Genomic DNA, 19,730 nt, shown 5'->3' on the forward strand with positions numbered 1-19,730 from the left:
GTCCGGTTGGCAATGATCTTAATGGGAAAAACACACACGCCACTTTATCCTATGAGTTAAGTCTCACAGTGCAGTAATACAGGTGCAGCAACCTTCAGCCTAGTGATACAACTATTGCATTGCAAACAATTTTGCACACATTAGCTACATGATACAAAAACTGACAACAGGTCTCATTCCAAGATACAGTTCTGACATGTTGGGCGCGATTTGCTGGCCTCCCAGCCACGTGTTTCTCACCGGTGAGAGATGACGCATTGTTGCAAGTGGTGGGTTCCTCTAGTTCTGACTCTGTCAATGGGAATTCCCGTTGACAGAATCGAAACTACAGAATTCCGGCCATTGTGTTGCAAGAGGACTTTGAACCAGATTTTTAAATTAGCACCCGCCTCCAGGAATGCTCTTTCGCTGTCCGGGCCTTCTTGGTCTGACTTTCATTCACTTCACACTTCCCGAGTTTCTTGATCATAATCTACCACACTTTCTTTCAAAGTGAATTGCACATTTCAACTTTTATTTGGTATTTCAATTCTCTGGACTTCCCTATCTATTCATATCGATAGAATTTTGAATAATCACACATAATTTCATCAAATCAAAAGTCAAAAGAGTTTGACGTGACCTATCACTTTACCTCTGGCACCCATCTTTCCTCTCATTTCTCCTTTTTATCTTTGGTCTTTTGCATCGTTATAATAATACTCAATCCAAGCTAAAGGAACAATATCTCATCTCTCCTGTGGACATTCTACAGCTCTCTGGTCTTCATCAACTTCACATTTTCCACTTTCTTTACACTTTTCCACTACCGATACAGTTAAAGTTGCTGCCTGTGCTTTGTGGAACTTTCTTTTCACTCATGGGATGTGGGCATCACTGGAAAGCATTTGTTGCCCTTCCCGAATTGCTCTTGAACTGAGCTGCTGGCTCGGCCATTCAGAGCAGCAGACACTGCTGTGGGTCTGGAGTCACATGTAGGCCCCAGTAAGGAGGACAGATGTCTTTCCCTCCAAAGGACATTAGTGAAGCAGATTGGTTTTGACAGCAATTGATGATAGCTGTCAAGGTCAGTGTCACTAGCTTTATAATTGCAGTTTTATTAGCTGAATCTAAATTCCACCAGCTGCCTGGAGTACATGTCCCCAGAGCATTAGTCCAGGCCTCAGGCATTACCACCACATCACCATCTTCCCAACTGTTGATATTTGGGAAGGAAGGGAAACAAATGAATGATTAGGTTGATGGAAGGATCATCACCAGGAACAGAGCTTGTGGTGCTATTATATCCTTCTCACTGAGCTGCCGTGTCTCATTTAGCGTTGGTGGATTTACTGTAACTTATATTGCAAAACTAATCCCACAGCTTTCAACATTTTCACATCTTGTCTCTAAGCCTCCCATTACTAATTTATTCTACACTTTCTGTTCCTTGACTGAGATGATATGCTACATCGACTGACAATTCCACTTCTGTGTTTTCGTTCCCTCATCGCCATGTTGGATTCTATTAATGTTCACTTAATTCTCAGTTCAGTTCTGAAAAGGTGGGGGAGTCTGAGAAGTTAATTGTCTCCTCTCACCACAGATACTTACTGACTTGAAATGCATTTCCGGGCTGTGCACTTTCTGATTTAGATTTCCAGTATTTGTAATATTTTCTTTATTTACGCCAAGTCAAATGAGTTCTGACATGCCTTTGCATCTGTCATTATCATAACTTCTTCCATGTCTATGGAAGTGTGTACAGTGTATAAATTCCAAACACATTACTGCAGTGAGAATATTATTCTAAATCCCACAATACAGTTTGAGAATAACATTACAAAGTGTGTCACTCCTCTTCAATCTTTGAAAGACTTTGAATTTTGAATGGACCTACCATATATGAAGCTAATCTTTCTCTACACCCTAGCTTTGACTGTAACATTATATCCTGCACCCTCTCCTTTCCTTCTCCCTTATATACTGTATGAAACATAGAAACATAGAAAATAGAAGCAGGAGGAGGCCATTCAGCCTTTGAGCCTGCTCCACCATTCATTTTGATCATGGCTGATCATCAAAATCAATATCGTGATCTCCCCTTCCCCCCATATCCCTTGATCCTTTTAGCCCCAAGAGCTATATCTAATTACTTCTTGAAATTGAACAATGTTTTGGCCTCAAATACTTTCTGTGCTTGAGAGTTCCACACGTTCACCACTCTCTGGGTGAAGAAATTTCTCCTCACCTCAGTTCTAAAAGGTTTATCCCTTATCGTCAAACTATGGCCCCTAGTTCTGGACTCCCCCACCATCAGGAACATTCTTTCTGAATCTACCCTGTCTAACCCTATTAGGATTTTATAAGTTTCTATGAGATTCCCTCTCACTCTTCTAAACTCCTGTGAATATAATCCTAACTGACTTAGTCTCTCCTCATATGACAGACCTGCCATCCCAGGAATCCCTGGTAAACTTTTTCTGCACTCTATAGCAAGAATGTCCTTCCTCAGATAAGGACACAAAAACTACACACAATATTCCAGGGTGTGGCCTCACCAACACCGTATACAATTGCAGTAAAACATCCCTACTCCTATATTCAAATCTTCTTGCTATGTTTGACTGCATAGTGCGCAAGAAACAATACTTTTCACTGTATCCCAATACACATGACAATAATAAATCAAATCAAAGACTTGCCTTAAATCAGAGGGAGTAAGATGAATGGGAAGATTTTCAGGCAATCCAAATCTATATTCAGATTAGTAAATTGTCAAGCCTTCCCCTTCCCCCTCATATAGACAATGTTGGAGTGTCTAGGCAGTGAGTGTAGGAAAACTGTACGCAGAATCCAAACTGACTGATAATGGAACAATTGTCTCATCTAAAATCAAAGAATTCAGATCTTCAACCAACATTAGATCTGGATTGTCAAGGTATATTTGGGTCTTTTTCTAGGAGCATTCAAATCATTTTCACTAAATTATCCATCAGATAGAATTATTATGTGTCCATTGACTGAGCCAACAAAAGACCACCAACCTCCATGATGTCCTTGATGAGTGGCGTCCATCGAGAAAGTTGATAGGTCTGTTCGCTGATACGCTCTTTACGTTCTGGCTTGTTCCTACGACGCAGGGTTGACTGAACACCAAGGACAGAAGGTGAATTGTTTTCTTCCCAACATTGTACATTTATTTGACCATTTTAGTGTTGGCGAGTGCTAAAAGTTTAATACCACTTGAAGTTTTCTGGTATCTGTCTTAACATGCAAAGTTTGCCATCCTCATAGGATGCAATGTTGAAGTTATTATCGACATTGGGTACAAAAGCCCTGAGTTTGCAGTCTGCGGCAAAGCAAGAACTTTCAACACTGACCTCAAAGTAAACTTCACTGAGAGATCAAGAAATCCGCATAGTGAGAAATACACCTCTTAACATTGTGCAATGGAACTGCACCTAACTCCAGCACGCTTTACTGGGGATTCCAGCATGGAGCTGCAGTGATGTCATCAGGCTGAGTAAGCAGCCAATCACATTTAAGGATTTTCACAGACACACAAATAGAAAATAAAATGCAATCAAATAAAATCACTTTTCAAGATGTTTAGATAGATCAAATCTTTGATTCTGACATAGAATGAAGGTTTCAAAGTACTTTTTTTTTAAAATTAAAGTTTAGCTTTGAGAATCTACTAATTAATCAGATGACAACACTCCATGAACATGAAGTTATGTTTTCAGTGCCAGCTTTGCTCTTCATCAATTTTTTTTTGCTCACAACACCTGATTAACAAGGTGTAACTTGGTACAATGTCTCTAACAGCGCTGTGAGAGTGGCAAGGTTGAAGCTCTCACGGATTGCCAGCTCTGGATGGGGTGGTGGTGCGTGGCGGGGGGAGCGGGGGCCACATCAGAGCTTGTGGTGGGACACTGAGAGATCGGCCATAACTTCAGAGGTTCCATGCCAATCTGCATAAGTCCAAATTCCCGAATTTGTGGTCAGGTTCAGAGGGGAAGTGATGGCAAACACTGACAGCTCGCCATCAACACCACGCCCCACACCCGCGCTGAGCCTTCCTCAGTGCATGTTTCATGCTGATGTTGGCATGAGTCGCAGTTGGGATCCGACCTATCGCATCTGCTCCTGGGTCTGCCAATCACGCGTGCCTGAGGAGCACACAATTCAGGCCTACAAATTCAAAAGACACATTTTCTTTCTCTTCATCCATGGGATGTGGGTGTCACAGGCTGGGCCAGCATTTATCACCCATCACCCACCCCTGAGGACATTTAAGAGTCAACCACATTTCTGTGGCTCTGGAGTCACATGTAGGCCAGACCAGGAAAGGACAACAGATTTCTTTCCCTAAAGGACATTTGTGAACCAGCTGGGTTTTTACAATGATTGACAATGGGTTCACGATCATCTTTTATTTCCATTTATTGAACTCAGACTTCACCATCTGCTGTGGTGGGATTCGAACCCAGGTCCCCAGAGCATTAGCCTGCGATTCTGGATGATGTGTCCAGCGACAATACCACTATGTCGCTGCCTCCCTTGACAGGGTTGGAGGGTGGAGGGCAGGGGTTGCATGGCCATTGGTGAAGCGGGGGACAGAGTGGAGCATGATTTAATTGGCACCTGACATTTGGGTGGTGTATAAACACCAGGGTGCTGATGATGACTATTAACAGCAAAATCTATTCGCTTAGTGAACAAAATTTCACCAACCACAACATTAACTTAAGAACTAAATGCACCCGTCCGAATCTTCCCCGTTAATGTTCTTGCGCAATCATTTTTGCTGCTTTCCTTTTACATCTGCTTTCCTATTCATTTTGTTTCTATTTAGATCCTGCTTAGTTCACCATCTTCATACACTCACCCATTTAATCAGGCTGCTTACTCTGGCACTGTCCTCAGTATCTAGGTCACTGGATTTCAGAGCAACTATTAGAGTAAATCTGAAGGCTTCGGTGCCGCACACACAATTTGTACTCTAGCTGCTGGGTGCCATAGAATCAACCTGATAACCATCTGCAGACAAAATAGCCACTGGCCCATGAACCTATCCCTAGAATCTTGGAATCCCTACAGCACAGAAAGAGGCCATTCGGCCCATCGAGTCTGCACCGACCACAATCCCACCCAGGCCCTACCCCCATATATTTACCCACTAATCCCTCTAACCTATGCATCCCAGGACACTAAGGGCAATTTTAGCATGGCCAATCAACCTAACCCGCACATCTTTGGACTGTGGGAGGAAACCAGAGCACCCGGAGGAAACCCACGCAGACACGAGGAGAATGCGCAAACTCCACACAGACAGTGACCCAAACCGGGAATCGAACCCAGGTCCCTGGAGCTGTGAAGCAGCAGTGCTAACCACTGTGCTATCGTGCCGCCCATGGTTTACATGGAATTTTACAACCAATAAAAACAGGGCATTTGGCCTGATGTGCTTTTCATGAGCCTCCTCTCACTTCACTTCATCTCACCCTGTCCAGATGTCTTCCTACTTCTTCCCCCCAGGGGTTTTGAATGTAGCCCAGCCCATCACGCAAACCAGCCTCTCATCCATTGACTCTGTCTACACTTCCCGCTGCCTCGGAAAAGCAGCCAGCATAATCAAGGTCCCTCATGCACCCCGGACATTCTCTCTTCCACCTTTTTCCATCAGGAAAAAGATAAAAGTCTGAGATCACATACCAACCAACTCAAGAACTGCTTCTGCCCTGCTGCCTTCAGACTTTTGAATGGACCCACCATACATTAAGTTGATCTTTCTCTACACTCTAGCTATGACTGCAACACTATATTCTGCACCTCTTCCATTCCTTCTCCCCTATGTGCTCAATGAATGGTATGCTTTGTCCATATAGAATGCAAGAAACAATACTTTTCACTGTATCCCAATACATGTGACAATAATAAATCAAATCGAATCAAATCAAACACAATATCCTTATCTAGCTACTCATTAGAACTGCATCACTATTGCTAGGTTAGTGTTCAAAGCACATGTGTAACGGCATGCGACATCTTGGTGACAATATGGAGCTCACAACACTTAGAAAAATAAAAATCTGAAGCTTCTTGACATTACACCCTTATCACAGCACAAAATTCTGGTGAAACGTTAATGCAAGGGTCATCATAATTTCCTTTTACACTAAGCTTTTTCAAAGAATAAATGTGACACAGTTTAATCATCCCAAAATAGTCCTGTAATTTTGAGGATTCTAAAGTCCGAGAGTTGTTGAATAACAGGATTTGTTTCCAGCGTACAACTAGTGCAAAGTTAATTAAACAGAATAACGTACGTCTGTGATGATGGGAATTCCCAGATGGGCCATGTTGTTAATGATCTCGCTGTCCTCGGGTGGGATCTGGGCGTGTTGAATCAGTTTGTTCAGATTCTCCTCGGTGATTCCTAATTTTAGAATCAGAAAGAGAAAGAGTGGGCTCAACTTGAAATTCTTATTTTTTTATAAAGAAAATCCAGCATCGCTGCTTTGCTGATGTGACTCTCCAATAATCACACGGACGGAGCATCGGATTCACATGGAATAAGGGATGTATCCTGGTTTCCTTGAACCTTGTGCCGCTGAGGATTGATAACAAGTAGAAACTAAGTCCAGTTAGAGAAACACATGTTTCCACCTCCTCAAGCTTAAAAACATAGGAATAGAAATCTCTAGAGTAGCCCCCAGCCCATTACACGACGTGTATGAACATGCAGACTCGGGAGAGACTGTAACCCAAGCCGGGAATCAAACGCTGGCGCTGTGAGGCAGCACTGCTAACCACTGTGCCACCCTGCCACGTTTCCAATGTTAGTTTCGCTCACTCACCGTTCTTCAGGAAGATGTAGAGGAGGATGATGCGGATTTTATCGTACGTAGAGACATTGTTGTCCAGCAGTATGGGAACAATGGCTCGCATTGGATCCTTGATTTTCTCTCCCTCAGCGTCGGTGCCCATGGCCAAGTCCTGTAAAATTAACAGTCGCAACATTTCTAGAATACTTCACTTGGCAAGCAGTCCAATCACTCAGATCTTCTAAGCTACCTAAGGTTGGAATTGTTCCCTGAAAGTTTCGCCCACACTCCCGGTTCCTCGTCAAACTCTGACTAAAATGCAGAGTTTGAGTGATTTGTCAGCCGGACTTGAGATAGGGAGACTAAATAGAAGAATGGGACATAGAAGAGTTCACCCTCATGCTTTAACAGACAATACTGTGGTGCACCTTTTCAGTTTAGCAGCTCAATTTAAGTTGAGATTGTACCGGGAATAACTGCAGCGGCAAAAATAGAAGTTTAACTTAATTTTTATTTCTTAGTGTCCCAAGTAGGCTTACATTAACACTGCAACGAAGTTGCTGTGAAAATCCCCTGGTCACCACACTCCGGTGCCTGTTCAGGTACACCGAGGGAAAATTTAGCATGGCCAATGCACCTAACCAGCACGTCTTTGGATTGTGGGAGGAAACTGGAGCACCCACAGGAAACCCATGCAGACACGGGGAGAACGTGCAGACTCCGCACAGACAGTCACCCAAGCTGGGAATCGAACCCAGGTCCCTGGCGCTGTGAGGCAGCAGTGCTAACCACTGTGCCACCATGCCTCCAATTTGTTAATTTTAGAAGTTTAATTCTCACCACTAATAATCTTATTAAAAATCAAAAATAGAGATTTGAAGGAGCTACACCAGGTTCTCCCCCCACTCCCCCACACATTTTGTTGGAAAGACTACCCATTGCTTAAATGTCAGCACTGCTGTGTGGTGGTCGGGATGGGATAGAAAGAGGCTCGGTTTTTGGCAACCTCTGGATATTCTCGCCATCTCTCTTCACACATCGAGAATGATTTGCGAGACAATAAGTCAGCATGAGCACCAGCTGCATGGCTGTGTGAGGCAGCTGATAGCGAGTTGGCAGCCTTCTGACGTCCCCTCTGAATGTTATTCTCGATTCAAGTCCATGCTGAGAAGGGGTGTGAAAATTGGGGGGTGGAAAATGAAGAATAGGATGTGCAATTAGAGTGTCACTGGGGTGGACAGAGGGGGAGCATCACTGAACCTAGTAATGTAGAACACTGGAATTTTAAATATTGCAACTTAAATTGCACAGTGGCGCACTGGTTAGCACTGTTGCCTCAACAGCACCAGGGACCTGGGTTCAATTCCGGTCTTAGGTCACTGTCTGCATGGAGTTTGCACGTTCTCCCCATGTCTGCATGGGTTTCCTCCAGGTGCTCCGGTTTCCTCCCACAATCCAAAGATGTGCAGGTTAAGTGGATTGGTCATGCTAAATTGCCCCTTAGTGTACCCGAACAGGTGCCGGAGTGTGGCGACTAGGGGAATTTCACAGTAACTTTATTGCAGTCTTAATGTAAGCCGAATTGTGACACTAATAAAACTTTTATTCTGCAAATGGGCAAGACATTAGCTCTTACTCTTGACTGATCTCCACCAGGTGAGCTCACTTGGGTTTCCTCTGGGTGCTCCCGTTTCCTTCCATAGTCCAAAAGACGTGCTGGTTAGGTGGATTGGCCATGCTAAATTCTCCCTCAGTGTACCCAGACAGGCGCCGGAGTGTGGCGACTAGGGGAATTTCACAGTAACTGCATTGCAGTGTTAATGTAAGTCTACTTGTGACTAATAAATAAACTTTAACTTTTTCCTCTCTTCATCACTTGGGAAAAAGTTCCAGACCTCCCCTTGCATTTTTCCCACGGCAGTTAACAATAGTATAAAGAGTTCCACATCAAGCAACTCACATGTAGGAATGTTCATCTTGGAAGCAGATTCCAAGGGGATTCAGAACCTGATCCTGCATCTCATGACAATAATAAGCAGAGCTTCCAAATTCCTGCACTGGCATAGGGGTCTAGAATTTCAGTTTGGTGCCAAAAGGGTACGAGATCAGCAGTGCCCTATGTGGTCGTCAGGAGCACCACTTTCAGGTTCCAGTCTGGTTAAACACCGGGGACAATATTCCGCTAACTTGGCTGGCGTGAATTGGCAGCATCAGGTGCAATGCTGCTTTTGCACCCTTCCCCGTTTCACTCTGCATATCGGGCACAGTGTAAAACCAGCGTTCTACCTGATCCCGAGGGTTTCCCACGTGGGGAGCTGATAAAACTGCCTCTGTTTTGCTGGTGAGTTGTGAGCACCAAACATTCTGTAATCAGGTTTAAACAATGGAGGTTTATTTTATTTATTTATTCATTCATGGGACATGGGCGCCACTGGTTGGCCAGCATTTATTGTCCATCCCTAGTTGCCCTTGGAGGGCAGTTGAGCGTCAACCACATTGCTGCAGCTCTGGAGTCACATGTAGGCCAGACCAGGTAAGAACGGCAGATTTCCTTCCCTAAAGGACATTAGTAAACCAGATGGGTTTTCCCCACAATCAACAGTGGTTTCATGATCACCAGTACATTCTTAATTCCAGATTTTTTTTAAATTGAATTCAAATTTCACCATCTGCCGTGGCGGGATTCGAACCCGGGTCCTCAGAACATTAGCTGAGTTAAGGAGGAATGTCCAACTGCTGCACACAGCAGGCTGGCAGGTAATGGCCAATTAGGGAGGGGAGGGTGGGGTGGAGGTGGCATTGCAGAGAGGATGCTGGGAGTAATGAGAAATAGTCATCAGTGAACCAAATGGTTTTTAAGAGCCCAGGGGAACACTCACTTTCACCTCAGCAATGGGAGGCCAGCAATTAAAGGTTTCCCCATGTGATAACGAGGACTGATGGAAAACACTGAGGCCAAAATTCTCCGATCTTGCATGCTCTGCCAGCGAGAACGGAAAAGTTGGCACACACCCAACTCCCCATTCACAGCAGCGGGACTGGAGAATCCCAGACACGGGTGAGGTAGGAGAATTCCAGCCTGAATCCCATCATATTTGACACGGGTCTACAGTCCCCAGTGGGTTTACCATCTCACCTGCTCAACTCGGCACAACTTATCCACGGTGCCCTGATAGTGTTTCATACAATCCTCAGCAAGGTGAAGGTGGGTGGAATACTGCAAAAGACACAAATGTTAATGAACCAACAGACTTAAAAGTCACGCACACACACAGTTTGGGTTTATATTTATAGTGGTATTTCTTTGCACTATCATGGATATAATGGCATCATTAGCCAGTGATCGCGGAGGTCAGAAAATCCAGTCCAGTCACATTGTTCATCTATAAATGTAATTTTTTAGTCTGCCAATACCTTGCTTAGTTCCTTCTGATACTGGGGCATCTTCTTCAACATCTGGGACAGATCCCTCATGGTTGTCTGCAATGAGGATAAGATGTAGTTACTTTTATTACACTGATAACGGATGGTGCAGATGTTATACTTCACAACTCAGCTGTTGACAAGCTTAGCGGATTTTCCTTCCCTTTTCCCATCCCACACTGCACAACACACACTGTCAGTGAACTAAAACAAGTGCGTGTGTGTGTGCGTGTGCATGTGTATGTCTGTGTGGATGTGTGTGTGTGTATGCCTGTGAGCATGTGAGTGCGTGTGCATGCATGTGTGTGTATGCCTGTGTACATGTGAGTGTGCATGTGCATGCATGTGCATGTGGGCATGTGAGTGCATATGTCTGTATGCATGTATGCACGGGTGTGTATGCCTGTGTGTGTGCATGTGTGTGTGCATGTATGCCTGTGTGCGTGTGTGTACACCTGTGTGTGTGTGTGTGCGTGTGTGTATGCGTGCATGTGTGCTTGTATGCCTGTGGGTGCATGTATGCCTGTGTGTGTGTGCATGTATGCCTGTGTGTGTGTGTGTGTATGCATGTATGCCTGTGTGTGTGTGTGCGTGCATGTGTGCTTGTATGCCTGTGTGTGTGTGCATGTATGCCTGTGTGCGTGTGCATGTATGCCTGTGTGCGTGTGTACACCTGTGTGTGTGTGTGCGTGTGTGTGTGCATGCATGCATGTGTGCTTGTATGCCTGTGTGTGTGTGCATGTATGCCTGCCTGTGTGTGTGTGTGTGTGTTTATGTGCATGCGCGTGTGTGTGTTTGTGCCTGTGTGCGTGTGTATGTGCGTGCATGCATGTGTGCCTGTGTGTGTGCAGAATCAAAGAGAGCGGTGACAGAGCAGGTGAAGAGACGAAGGAGGTGTCTAGAGCAATTGTGCTGCTGATGTAAGGTCACTGGCTGTTTCTCTCTACACAGATGCTGCCATAACCTGCTGAGTATTTCCAGCATTTTCTGTTTTTAATTTAGGTATCCAGCATCCGCAGTGATCTGATTGTCAGTTGGTATCTGCTTGAACGGAACAGATTAAAAGTTGCAGACCCGCCAGTACATTGGTCTACAGCACCGGAGAACACACACACACAGCTTATTCCATTTGAACCAAATCAACGCAGATTCCACCAAACCCCCCACCCTGTTATTATTTTCCTCACTCCCTGCTCTCTCTTTGCTGCTGTTAAAACTATCTTGAAATATATATGAAGTGTTCATCAGTATAAAAGTCAAGCCAAGGAAATTAGGGAATTATCAGAAATTTCTAAATCACCATTCTGACCATTCACGCTGGTGGGATTTTCCCATCCCGCCTGCAGTGAACAGAGATTTGGCTGGCCATAGAAATCATAGAAACCCTACAGTGCAGAAAGAGGCCATTCGGCCCATCGAGTCTGCACCGACCACAATCCCACCCAGGCCCTACTCCCATATCCCTTTACATTTATACGCTAATCTCTCTAACCTACGCATCTCAGGACACTAAGGGGCAATTTTAGCATGGCCAATCAACCTAACCCGCACATCTTTGGACTGTGGGAGGAAACCGGAGCACCCGGAGGAAACCCACGCAGACACGAGGAGAATGTGCAAACTCCACACAGACAGTGACCCAAGCCGGGAATCGAACCCAGGTCCCTGGAGCTGTGAAGCAGCAGCGCTAACCACTGTGCTACCATGCCGCCCCATAAATTCTCCAACCAGGCTACAGCGGGAGCGTGGCGTGAATGGCTGAAAGATTCCGGACAATATTTTTCCGAGCCAGGATCATATCAGAATCTGAAACATAATGTGAATATTTGAGAGGTGGGAGCGACCGGTTTGTAGGGTTTAGTGGCTTTCTGATTGCACTTGGGGCTTTTGAAAATGCCTCTCTTTTGGCCTTCCATTGGTATTTTTTTAATACTCATGAACAGAAAAGGATTTATAATTATTCAACTTTTAAGTTCTCAATTACATGAATGGTCTGGCACACCTGTACAAGATTCCCTCTGTACGGCAATCTGAGAACCAGGTGTCTGGGTGTTGTTCAGTCACTACGCATTTAAATTTTAACCTGCTTTTAGTTCCATGTCAGCTATATGAGATTTCACTCATCAAAATATGTTAGTTCATTCAGTACGAATGAAGGCTGTGTTTCCCTGATGGTGTAATGGATAAATGACTTGTACATTACAGGGATTGGATCAGGTAGGCCAGAAAGTATGAACTTTCAACCCTTATCAAGACAATCCCAATGAGCGCGGTAGATTTGGACGGTATAGTTGACCTTGGTGCCTCTTAGCTGGTAAAGGAAAAGAGTCAGCCAGGGTTCCTATTCCTGATCATTATCCACCCAATGCTGCTGGAAGGTTTAGTGCTGATGTTGGGTGAGGACAGGGTTAGGTTCATTAATGTTCGCAAATGAAGGACAGTTGGCTTTGACAAGGTAGCTGCTGCTTTTATATCCCAATAGGCTTCTTTATTTCAGGACGTGAGGAAAGGAAATACGAAACAAAACAGTCAACACATCGAGATATCAAAATAGTCTCCACAAACCTTCTCGCCGGTCGCCATTCTCTTGCTCGAAGAAAAATCTTTCAAGGACCGTGTCACTTCCCTGGAGAGAAAAATCCTTGTTTAGCCACATTTCAAAGGCATATTTACACATTCTGATGAGTTGACGAGCTTTACAGCAAATGGAATCGTTTTGCCTCTGATTGATAACCTGCTTCAGGAAACAATTTTTTTTTTGAACACACAAGCACTATTTGAACATCTGCTATCTGCCCAGAGACATGTTTAACATTACCGTCCAAACCTGGATGTTGCCTTCAATAGTTTGGTTCCTAAGTTGGGCAATTCCCTAAGTAAATATGTGCAGGAGCCCAGCTTCCATCATTTGAAAGTCTCTTAACCTTAGCTACAGGTTCATACAAATCAGGGCACACGAATTCAAGGCGACTATGAACTCTGTTCTTGTGTTCTAAATGAACTCAAGGGTCAGATCGTAAAGTAAAAGCAAATTACTGTGGATGCTGGAATCTGAAACCAAAAGAGAAAATGCTGGAAAATCTCAGCAGGTCTGGCAGCATCTGTAAGGAGAGAAAAGGGACAAAGGGTCATCAGGAATCGAAACGTCAGTTCTTTTCTGTCCTTACTGATGTTGCCAGACCTGCTGAGATTTTCCAGCGTTTTCCCTTTTGGTTTCAGATCGTAAGGACAAGTTCGCTAAGACTACAGCCCAAGAGTAGAATTTTAAGGCCTTGTCGCAATGGGGTTGGGGTTGTAAAATGCAGAGGGTTCAAAACTTGATTGACTCTGGCAGCAATGGAAAATCCCACTGCTGGGAGGGACTGCGAAATTCTGCCCCAAGAGTGAGGCTTTGTCAAACCTATCCTGTGATTTCCCAATGTGGCTCTTTGGAATGAATGTTGAGCGTGATCTTACCACTCCATTCACGCCACGCTCCCACTGCAGCGAAGGCGGAGAACTTGGCGACAAGGCAAATCTCCGTTCACTGGAGTGGGATGGGAAAAGCCCGCTGCCATAAACGGTCAGGAAATTCTAGGCCATGGTTTCAGAATAGACTCCATGGAGATCGACCAGGAATGACTAACTCCAGATCCACTCACGTTTGGTTAAGATGTGCGCCAAATGCAACCCAAAAGACAAACTGCATTGGAGTAGGTAACCAGCGCATGATCCCTGAATTAGTGTGGACTGGAATAAGTCGATATTGGAAAACACAACACAGGCTAATTCAAATTAAATGCAGCTATTGAAGTCTCATGATGGATGCTGCATGTTAGAAGATTGAAAGATGCTGTAGGAGAATTACAGCAATGCGGAAGAAACTGAGTCAATGCTTACGATTCAGTGTAAGTAGAATGGAACTCAAAAGTTTAAATTCTACTTTACTTGATCAGTCACCCAAGCCTACTGTCCAGGGATGCCTGGGAGTCACAGCGCTTAGTGTCTGTGCTGCCGTGGCCATTCATTATCAACTGGAGAAATTATGTCTTGGAAGCCATAGAATCCCTACAATGCAGCAGGAGGCCATTCGGCCCATTGAGTCTGCACCAACTCTCCGACACAGCATCTTACCCTGGCCCTATCCCTGTAACCCCACGTATTTACCTCAATAATTCCCCTAACCTATACATCTTGGGACACTAAGGGAGAATTCAGCATGGCCAATCAGCCTAACCCACACATCTTTGGCCTTCTGTAGTGAGTGACTGCATTGCATGTCAAAATTTTCAAACGGATGAACGTAGACCTCAGGGTTCCTCAGAATCTCAGGACATTTGCAAAGTTACTAAATGTTTTTCCAACATGCCTTTTTCTATTGGAGGCATGGGAGAGAGAGAGAGAGAGAGAGACCTGGCTTCAAATCCCATCACAGCACAAAATTAGAATTCTGGAAGTAAAAGTCTAGTGATGAGACCTATCTGTTCACTCATGCCCTTTAGGGAAGGAAATCTGTGTCTTTACCTGATCTGTTCTACATGTGACTCCAGACCCACAGTAATGACCCTCAGTTGTATCAAACCGCTACAACTGTGATTCAAGAAGGCAGCTCCTTCTCAAGGGCAATTAGGGATGGGCACTAAATGCTGGCCTAGCCAAAGATTCCCACATCCCGTAAATAAACTGAAAACAAAATTGAAACGCATACTATGGATGGGACTTTCCACACCCTCCGCCGCATGTTTCGCGGTGGAGGTGAACCCGCCATTGGCTGGTGACAGGACCGTCTGCTCCCACTGCTGTCAATGGGCTTTCATGCCGGGAAACCCGGAGCAGGCATTCACCGTCAGTGAGACCGGAATATCCTGCCAGGGAGAACAGCCAGGAAATGCCGGCCTATATCTTTGTGCATTTCTTTCATCATTTAAAAATAAAAGTTTTTTTTACAATTGAGTTTTTTTTCAGCTGACGCAGTCTTTTAGAATTGGGACAGGCATGTCTCAGTATTTGTAAAGGAGTACCCACAGAATCCCTACAGTGCAGGAGGAGGCCACTCAGCCCATTGAGCCTGCATTAACATCAATCCCACCCAGGCCCTATCCCCGTAACCCCATGTATTTACCCTAGCTAATCCCCCTGATACTAAGGGACAATTTAGCATGGCCAATCAACCTAACCTGCACATCTTTGGAGTGTGGGGGGAAACTGGAGCGCACACAGACAATGTGCATACTTCACACAGACAGTCACCCGAGGCTGGAATCGAACCTGCGTCCCTGGCGCTGTGAGGCAGCAGTGCTAACCGCTGTGCCACCATGCCGACACAGGAAAGTTTTAAAGTGAGCTGATTCTATATTTCGAGTGAAGGAAACTGATGGTTCAGTGCAAAGGTAACAGCACTTCCCCAGAGTTTTGTCCATTATACTAACCATGTGAACATATTTTTGTCAGAATAAAATTACATAAGAGTAAGTACCTTTTTTCTTAGAATCTTAGAAACCCTACAGTACAGAAAGAGGCCATTCGGCCCATCGAGTCTGCACCGACCACAATCCCACCCAGGCCCTACCCCCATATCCCTACACATTTACCCACTAATCCCTTTAACCTACGCATCCCAGGACATTAAGGAGCAATTTTAGCATGTCCAATCAACCTAACCCGCACTTCTTTGGACTGTGGGAGGAAACCGGAGTACCCGGAGGAAACCCACGCAGACACGAGGAGAATGTGCAAACTCCCCACAGACAGTGACCCAAGCCGGGAATCGAACCCAGGTCCCTGGAGCTGTGAAGCAGCAGTGCTAACCACTGTGCTTTTTGCATTGATAGCCCCAGGATAATCGGAGGTCTGACATCTACAATGTTAGGATAGTAGGAAATCCAAATGTAGTGACTTCTACAATGTCACTGAGAAGTTTACATCGATCCTCCGCAAGTGTAATTATACATGAAAATGCAATCTGCCCACCCTGCCCAAATGTGGTTAGAAATCGCAGTGGATGTTAATGAAAAGGCTTTCTTTTCTCTCTTGGTCACTAAGCAATTCTGAAATGAATGCTCTATAACTGGTACAGAAATGCAGAACAAACATTGGGACATACTGGGACACTTCCGCAATATGCTTGTGACGCAGGGTAATCCAGAGATCATCATCCTCATCCAGAAGAACCTCCTTGACACGGTTTTCTCCGATTCCGCTTGTTTCGTACCTGAGGGGGAGAAAAAATAAACTGATCAGCTTAAACAGAAACTCAGACCAGGAAGTAAATGACTGCTCAGTTTTTCAGAATCTAAATAGTTCTTCCTAGGTTGACTTATGACTCAGATCCAAGCAGCAACCCTTCCTGAGTCCTTCTGAGCCACGTGCTGAGCCTGGTCAAAGGTCTTGAGCAAAAGGTCTGCAGAGAACAGAAGAAAGCCAACAGCAAAGCTCCCTTTCTCCTCACATCTTGTAGGCAAGTTGATGGTCTCTGCTCCACCAGCAGTACTTTTCTCACTGTATGGTGGGCCATGACTCTCTGACAGAGCATCTTACTCAGGCCCTATCCCCGTAACCCCATGCATTTGCCCTGCTAATCCCCCTAACCTACACATCTTAAGGCACTAAGGGGCAATTTAGCATGGCCAATCCACCTAACCTGAACATCTTTGGACTGTGGGAGGAAACCGGAGCACCCGGAGGAAACAGACATGGGGAGAACGTGCAAACTCCACACAAACAGCCATTCAAGGTTGGAACTGAACCCGAGTCCCTGGTGCTGTGAGGCAGCAGTACTAACCATTGTGCCAGCCTGCCGCCCTGTAAAGACTTCTTCTTTCAAGCAAATACTTGGATGCCTCAGGTGCCCTAGTGAAACGTACAGAGGTGTGTGACGTGGGCACCAGAATATAAAATACAAGGTGCAATATTGTGCCAGATTAATTGTGCATTCAAACAGAGCAAGTCTGTTTGTTTAGAAAATATTAATGCATTGGCATGATTTCCATTGTCTGTTCAGCTGAACCTACCACAGCAAACAGGACAACTGAACAATATTTATGATGGAAATTGGGTGATTTTAAATCCATGTCAGACTGGAAAGAAGGCCCTTTCTTTTCTTTGACTTATTTCCCTTCCTTTTGCTTGTTAATGTCCTTATATTATAGAATCCCTACAGTGCAGAAGGAGGCCATTCGGCCCATTGAGACTGCACCAACAACAATCCCACCCAGGCCCTATCCTCATAACTCCAAGTATTTACCCTGCCAATCTCCGTGACACTAAGGGACAACTTAGCATGGCCAATCCATCTCAACCACACATCTTTGGTGTGTGGGAGGAAACCGGAACACCCGGAGGAAACCCACGGGGAGACGTGCAAACTCCATACAGATGGTCACCCGAGACTGGAATTGAACCCGGGTCCCTGGCACTGTGAGGCAACAGTGTTAACCACTGTGCCACCGTGCCACACTCAAATAGGTATAAAATAGGCTTGGATAGTTTCAACTCAACTTTAGATGTATGTGGATCCAAAGAACAAAACGGAATGGAATTTGGTGATCTCACTCAATCCATAAAGACAATCTGGAGAGGTTCAATCAGTAAAATGGAGGTTGAGTTTTGGATAAGGTCTCCTTTGGAGGAGAATGAGAAAGTTTTAGTCTGTATTTGGCCTGTGCTGCACCTGACCTGGGTGTACTTAGTACTGATACTGGATGCTGAAGTTTGAAATGTATATTGAAAGCGCAGTGCCATCTCGACAAGCATAAATACCTACCGTTCACCAGTTGACTCTCAAAATAAAACATTCAATCCTTATGCAGCATGAATCACATGCTCATTAGATGAGGAAAATACAACCTGGCCTAAGTTCGACATATAACAGTAACCACTACCTGGAACTCGGCGTCATTTTTCTGAAGGCAATTGTTGGTATTGTCTGAAAACTCTATTCCGAACAATGATAAAATGCACAGGCTTGTGAAAAAGTAGAAGATAAGGAGCTTCTCACTTGTAAACATCATTTTCAACAGGCAGCAGGTCATAGGTCATGGCCTGGAAGGTCAGTTCATGGAGTACAGGAGATGCTGGGTCAAATCCACGGTCAACTATCAACAGCTGTGAGCGAGCTTTGTCTGGACCCTGAAATCAGAGATTTCAGTCATAAGAACGAGACGCAAGCTAGATAACCATAAGCTTATTGTAATAGTGATACAAGCATTAACATAAACACATCTTTCATCAGCAGTCCTTCAATTCAACATTTATTGACAAGCTATCACTTCTCACCCAATAAATATTGAACATGGAAGACCTAAAGAAATTTCTGTTCCTACTCTATTTGGACCAGTCAGGTCCTTGGAGCAATCCAATTAAATGAAAAGGTGGTGGGCGAGAATTCAGAATTCCTTAATCCCAAATGTTGGGAGTGACTTGCCTGTCTGTTTTCGCCCCCTCCTGCAGAGATGGTAGCTATACTAGCGACCTGACTAAGACTAAGAAAGTTACCTGTTTGCAATTGGGTGCGTGAATGTGCATCCTGCTGTTGTGTGTATTGGTACCTTGGTAAGTAAGCACTGACATAATCACAGAATCATAGAATCCCTACAGTGCAGAAGGAACCATTCGGCCCATTGAGTCTGCACTGACAACATCCCAATCAGGCCCTATTTCCATAACCCCATGCAATGACACAGCTAATCTCCCTAACACACGGGGTCAATTTAGATGGCCAATTCACCTAAACTGCACGTCTGGACTGTGGGAGGAAACCGGAGCACCCGGAGGAAACCCACACAGACACAGGGAGAATGTGCAAACTCCACACTCACCTGAGGTCAGAATTGAACCCAGGTCCCTGGCACTGTGAGGCGGCAGTGCTAACCACTCTGCCACCGTGCCGCCCTGATAACGGGACCTGAATATCTGCGGAGGGACAGTCTAGCTCTGAAAGCCACTCTGTTCCTGCTTTCTCACCGGAACTTATTTTTAACATCTTATTTCACCTGACCTTCTGACTCAGGCTGGTTGTGATCCAGCAAGTGCTGCAACATCCGAGGTCATTTCAGTCAGATGTAAGGAGGCCACGCTCCCTCTTTTACAGCACTAGCTGTGGTTTTAATCCTTCTAACACTTTCTGGGTAACTATTGATGTCACGCAGTCCAAACCATCCGAGATTTATGATTTAAATTGCAACTGTGGATGGTTCCAAGTGCAGGGCAATTGCCCTGGGGAAGTTGAACTTAGTAAGAGTTTTAACAACACCAGGTTAAAGTCCAACACGTTTATTTGGTAGCAAATACCATTAGCTTTCGGAGCGCTGCTCCTTCATCAGATGGAGTGGACTTCCCAGGCATTTTCCAAACAAATCTTACCGACCTCTGGTGTGGGTGTCGGGGGGGGTTCCCAACTGCAGCTTTTGGGTAATCCACACCCCCCCCCCCACACACCCGGTTACACTGCCCTGGAGTTCAGAGCTTATGGCCCATTAACCACACTGGGTGGAATTTTCCCATCCCGCCTGCCCATGG

The 19,730-nt window shown here is 45.0% G+C and overlaps 1 protein-coding gene across 4 annotated transcripts in view; it reads right to left on the bottom strand.

Annotated features, from left to right (window-relative positions):
* The window catches only part of stxbp1a (syntaxin binding protein 1a), a 116,529-nt gene that overhangs the window by 6,465 nt on the left and 90,334 nt on the right, over positions 1-19,730 (bottom strand). For all 4 annotated transcript variants that reach the window (XR_013499351.1, XM_078226615.1, XM_078226614.1 and 1 more), the window contains exons 9-16: positions 18,211-18,341; positions 16,318-16,425; positions 12,801-12,861; positions 10,227-10,292; positions 9,949-10,029; positions 6,846-6,984; positions 6,315-6,424; positions 3,027-3,128 (exon numbers count right to left, since the gene is read on the bottom strand). Coding sequence is in view for 3 of the 4 variants with exons in the window: in XM_078226615.1 (XP_078082741.1) it covers positions 3,027-3,128; positions 6,315-6,424; positions 6,846-6,984; positions 9,949-10,029; positions 10,227-10,292; positions 12,801-12,861; positions 16,318-16,425; positions 18,211-18,341 (798 nt within the window). In the remaining variant the exon portion in view is untranslated. The remainder of the gene's footprint in view (positions 1-3,026; positions 3,129-6,314; positions 6,425-6,845; positions 6,985-9,948; positions 10,030-10,226; positions 10,293-12,800; positions 12,862-16,317; positions 16,426-18,210; positions 18,342-19,730) is intronic.

Source organism: Mustelus asterias, chromosome 13, assembly GCF_964213995.1.
Source record: "Mustelus asterias chromosome 13, sMusAst1.hap1.1, whole genome shotgun sequence".
Classification (NCBI taxonomy): Eukaryota; Metazoa; Chordata; class Chondrichthyes; order Carcharhiniformes; family Triakidae; genus Mustelus; species Mustelus asterias.